Source organism: Daktulosphaira vitifoliae, unplaced genomic scaffold (genome assembly GCF_025091365.1).
Source record: "Daktulosphaira vitifoliae isolate Bord-2020 unplaced genomic scaffold, ASM2509136v1 Scaffold_710, whole genome shotgun sequence".
Classification (NCBI taxonomy): Eukaryota; Metazoa; Arthropoda; class Insecta; order Hemiptera; family Phylloxeridae; genus Daktulosphaira; species Daktulosphaira vitifoliae.
In genome coordinates this window covers 1-5,460 of record NW_026100273.1, presented here as the reverse complement: position 1 = coordinate 5,460, position 5,460 = coordinate 1, and the positions used below count along the sequence as shown (strand labels likewise).

Sequence of the window (5,460 nt, the reverse complement as noted above, 5' to 3'; positions counted from 1 at the left end):
CAAATTCAAAAGTCATGCATAGTTTTTGAATATGTAAAGATTTTAAAATCTATTATAATATATACATTAAAATAGGTTTCGCTATATGTTCACGTTTCGTTTAGTTCACAAAATGTTAGATTTATTAATTTAATTTATTTTAATTTGTCTTTACAATGACCATCAAAGACGTAAACCTTCAATTGACTAATTGTCGTCCGAGTAGTTACTTCATACACTCATTATATAGAACAATCGACCCGTTTCCTTACTTTTTGAATATTCTATATGTATGTATATGTATATGCAAAAATGTTTTCGTTATTATTATTTGTGGAAAAAACTTATTATGAAATTTATAAACAAATCGTTTATTATTAGTTTATAAAAATAACCATTTTAAACTATATTTTGGTAAAAGGATAGCTTAATAACATTCATGACATTCTTAAAAATTAACGATAAAATTTACTTATGGCACAGAATCAAAAATAGGAACAAAAAACCAAACATTTAAAATTTGTAAGGTAAGAAATAGTCTAATGTAGTAATATTCTAAAATTTTTTGTAAATTATGGTTTGGAAAGAACAAAAAAAGGAAATAACTTAGTGTTTCACGCACAAATCCTCACGCTAAAATGTGTCAAATTACTAATTATGTTACATGTGATGCTTATATATTCTATATTATTATATACAATTAATCTCAGTTGCTAAATAATTTATCATAAACCAAATTAAAATAGTATTTTTCTTTTTTTTGATAGATGATTATTTTTGGAAATGGACACGTCTGGGATTAGAAAATCCACAACCAAAATTAATTATCGATGAATGGATAGGACTACCAAATAATATTGATGCTGCATTTACATATAAAAACGGCCAGACTTACTTTTTCAAAGGTTCTAAGTATTGGAGATTTACTGATACTTCTTTAGATAAAGGATTTCCCAAGGAAATTACATTTGGTTTCGCCGGTATACCAAATAATATTGACAGCTCAATGAATTTAAATGACAAGATTTATTTTTTTAAAGGTATATGAACCTAACAGTTATATAAATTAAAATATATTTATCATAATTTCTTCTTAAAGGCGAAAAATACTGGGTATATGATCCAATTATCAAGCCTCCAGTATCCAATGAGTATCCTAGACCTTTGAGAGATTGGAAAAATGTACCAGCGAGTATAGATGTTGCTTTTTATGCAAATGATAATACTATAACATTTGTTAAAGATGATTTATATTATCTATTTAATGCGACAATATTTTCAGTAAGTACATCAATAAATAATACAATAGTTTTAAATGACATAGCTAGGTATTGTTTATTGCTTGTTAAGAAATAATTTTTGTAATAGTTTAATTACTTATAATGCGTTAGACGTAGTTAACGAATCACTCTATATATTCTTTGTATTTGTAGGCGCCTGTTAACAACATTCCAACGTATTCAAAAAGCATTAGAAATTACTGGTTCAATTGTCAATTATAAATTTTTCCAGTTAAAAAATAAGACATGTAAACATTGTTCATATGGGGTTTAAAAGTTATTAAATACAATATTCAAAAAATGGCATTTTGTAAAAATCTGTTTTTAATTAAAAGTAATAAATTCAAGTATTTAAATCTGTATTCAATTTTTTTTTAATTAAGTATAATGAAGTATTATTTAACTAATATAACACTAATTATTATTTATTTTGTCTAATATCCAATCGACAAAGTGAGTTACTCTGGTATAGACGCCTGGATATCCAGGTTCACCACATTTATAACCAAAGGAGACAATTCCTATTGAATACCACTGTCCACTTTGAGGTATCATTAATGGATTTCCAGAATCACCCTACAAAATAATTAATATAATAAATATGTATATTTTCTACATCAAAAATATTTTTTCAATGCAACTATTAGTTTTTTATTTGAGAAACAAATTATAATTACTTGGCATGAACCTTTTCCTCCTTTGAAATACCCTGCACACAATACACTGTTATCTATCGTAACAGGAAATGATGAATAAGAACGATTACAATCTCTATTTTCAACGATAGGAAGACCGACTTCCATCAATGCATTACTTAATGGTCCATCTAATAAAATGATTAACAGATATTTTATATTTCTCATATTAAAAAAAATTACGAAATACCTTTCCAAACAGATAAGATTAGTATCTTGTAAGACTTGTAGAAAATAAAAATTATTTGATAACATGCAATTGTTCGTCTAACTGACATAAAATTTAATAATTTTATTGTTATAAAAAAATTAGCTCCTTGTGGACAGAATATCTGTAACCACGTTATTTTAAATTTTTTGTATTAAAAGCTCTCAACGTCATACGAAATAAATCGGATTGACTTGATTGTTATATCAACTTGAAGACATTTTTTTTCATCAGTATTCACTTAGAGTGTAGTGTAATCATTATGGACTCTACGTTTGGTGAGCATTATTTTAAATTAATTAATTAGTTCAACTCTGATATAAAAACAGCATTTCGATCATCGACCACCCGGCTTCACATTATTGTAACGGTTCAGATAAGTACATCAATAATAATGTTATATCAAACTATTAATAATATCTCAAAACCCGCTCCATCAACAACACATAAAAATCAAGTAATATGCAGTGATTACTAAAACGATTGTCAACAACAGAATAATTCAAAGAGACTTCATTCAAAAACTTCTCTTTTGCTTTCCTCACCAAATAGTCATAAAAAAAATAACAAAACTATTTATTACTTCAAATTGATACTCTCCTATACATACTTCAGATAGCGAAGAAGAACTTAATAATGTAATAATTGGTATATAAGACAATGTTATAACCTCTATTCTTCATACAATATATGGGTTGGACAACCTCACAAACGCTGAGAGATTGTACAATGCCAAAACTGTTAGAAATACGATGACACCCATTCTAACTGTCGTTATGATTCGAGATGCGTACGTTGTGGTCAAAACCACCACTGAATGTTATACACCTAACTAATTGACAGAACACCATGTGCTCTGTGTCAAGGCCAACATTCCGCTAACTATAGAAGCTCCCGATTTCACAAACAATTGCAGCGAAACCGTCAATATACTTTTAAACAACCCCCTAAAAATGTAATCCAATCAAATCCACAAGCCGACTAACTTACAATAACTGATATACCCCTGCTGTTATTAACCTACTTAATTACTCATATGCTCAAGCTACATCTGTCCCCGACCTAATACCCACCCTAATTCTAATAACAAATCTGAAGATTTCTGAGCAACAATTAATAATTATGAAATATTATGTTTCGAACTATTCCTTACATTCAGACTTACAACTAAAGACAGTATTAGTGTAACATTACACTCGATACCACAATTCTTTTCTAAACCATTCTTCAATTCTCCCAAAAACTAAAAAGGAAGTGGTGTAGAGATCTTTTTATCTTATAATAAATATAAAAAAATTAAAAAAAAAAAATCTTACTACTAAATAGTATTACTTCAAAAATAGTGTTGTCAGAAGGATGTTATTCTTCTCAAAATAATCATATCAAAAAATCATTAACCATTTGGGCTTATTGTGCTAATATTGTATAGATTGTATAACTCAAATGAAAAAAAAAATTTATAAAATAAATTCTATTATTCAATAGTAGTTAACTGATAATAATGATATAAGCTTTTCATTAGATAATCTAAATAAGAATTAGTAGGAAACTACTACTAAAATGCATATTTAACATTAAAATAAAAAAACTTTGTTCATAAAAAAAATATTGGAAAATAAGGCTTTATACTACATTTTTTAGTCTATTATTCATTCATTTATACAAGATGGAACATATCTAATTGACAACTCATATAACTTATGATCTACATTAAATTTTATACTTTTTTTTTTTAATACCTAAAACTCTTATTTTAATTCAGTAGTTATTACGTTTATACAGAATTTTGTTAAATTTTGATTTTTATACAATTTTTCTATGGTATAAAATGTTAGTCCATATAATGTAATGTGCGGAAGTAAACACTGTATTATTATGTGATATACTTTTAACAGTACGCAATTTTTTTTTCATGGATAATAATAATGTTTAACGCGCTTTATACAGAAATGATTATCTCTAATCTTTATTACAAAAGTTAGAAACATTATCGTACAAATGTTTGATTGTTAGCCAAGTTAAAAGTTTATTTAAGTGTTAATAATTTTCATGGAAAAGAAATCGCGTACTGTTACCACTAAAAACGTAATAAATGCGTACTTCCATACTTTACATAATATGGGCTAACAGTTGACACCATAGGAAAATTGTATAAAAAATCAAAATTTAACAAATTTCAAAATGTTGTATAAACGTAACCACTGAATTAAAATAAGAATTTTTGGTATCAAAATTTTTCTTTAAATCTTATCTATAAAATGGCTTAATCTTCAAATTAAAAAATAAAAATTAATTTTTAAAATATTTTTTGTAATTGCGAAAAATAACATAAAAATTATTAAAGAGTATAAAATGTAATGTATACATAAGTTATATGAGTTGTTAGTTGTTAGATCTGTTCCACTCTGTATAGAAATAGTAACATTTAACTTTAACAGTTACCTCTTAATTATACCTAATTATATCATGTTAGTGAATAATTTTATTTTATACATGGATAAAAATAAATAAAATTAATTCAGTAAATTTTTGTAATTAATTCAATATTTACAGAAGTAGAAATGTAGTAAATTAATTTCTTCATGAATTGTTCACTTACTTACTTCAGTTGTTCCCCAACCTATAACTGTAGGAGTATATTTTACAAATAATTTAGTCCTTAATTTTTGTGAAGTTGGTAAACAAATAGGTTGAACATTCTCTAAAAATTTACAATGCCTATATTAATTAATGTATTCAATCAAATTTACTTTAAACACTTACTGTTAAATTTAGCTGGAGTGGCTAGTTTCAGAATAGCTATATCATTACTATGACGCCGTCTATTGTATAGTTCATGTGGAATTATCTTTTCGATTGCAATATCTTGAGGAGAAGCTCCATCGTCAACATTGGGATCTAAGATTAAATCTCCTAATCTTGCAACAGTGCTAAAATATTAATTTTAATTATTAACCAATATTCACTGTGTAATTTTTATGTTTACAGAAAATAATTTTGGAGAAAATTAATGGGCTAAATGACATAAATATTTAACTAGTGAACTAATACCTCAAATTATTCGATAAAAAATAATAATATTTATATAAAGACAGAGTCTCTCAACGTAACATTTTTGGTGGTATTTTAAATTACTACATTCATTATTTTACTTTTAACGGGTCAAAAGTTTTTTAAGCTATTTCAGTCTTATACATTTATTTAACAGTATTTATTATTATTATTATTATTATTATTACCAATCTACCACAAAAATTATCTACATCACATTTTATAAAAAATTAAACACTAACAGTTT

At 25.8% G+C, this 5,460-nt stretch overlaps 2 protein-coding genes across 2 annotated transcripts; one reads left to right on the top strand and one right to left on the bottom strand.

Annotated features, from left to right (window-relative positions):
* The first annotated feature begins 731 nt into the window (after positions 1–731).
* LOC126909627 (stromelysin-3-like) lies at positions 732–1,621 on the top strand. The gene is made up of 3 exons (XM_050692064.1): positions 732–1,019; positions 1,079–1,260; positions 1,413–1,621. Exons 1-3 carry the CDS (start codon positions 986–988, stop codon positions 1,479–1,481), a joined length of 285 nt encoding a protein of 94 aa, XP_050548021.1. The 5' UTR covers positions 732–985; the 3' UTR covers positions 1,482–1,621.
* Positions 1,561–5,094, bottom strand: LOC126909628 (venom protease-like; the record flags this gene model as incomplete). The annotated part of the gene is made up of 4 exons (XM_050692065.1): positions 1,561–1,835; positions 1,937–2,085; positions 4,762–4,863; positions 4,926–5,094. Coding segments are annotated over 4 exons (582 nt in total), but the record flags the coding sequence as incomplete, so codon positions are not given.
* Positions 5,095–5,460: the final 366 nt, after the last annotated feature.

Coding starts and splice junctions, on each gene's coding strand:
- LOC126909627 (XM_050692064.1), top strand. CDS start 986: ATGAATTTAAATGACAAGATTTATTTTTTTAAAG. Junction 1,020..1,078: donor CAAGATTTATTTTTTTAAAG/GTATATGAACCT, acceptor TTCTTCTTAAAG/GCGAAAAATACTGGGTATAT. Junction 1,261..1,412: donor TTAATGCGACAATATTTTCA/GTAAGTACATCA, acceptor TTGTATTTGTAG/GCGCCTGTTAACAACATTCC.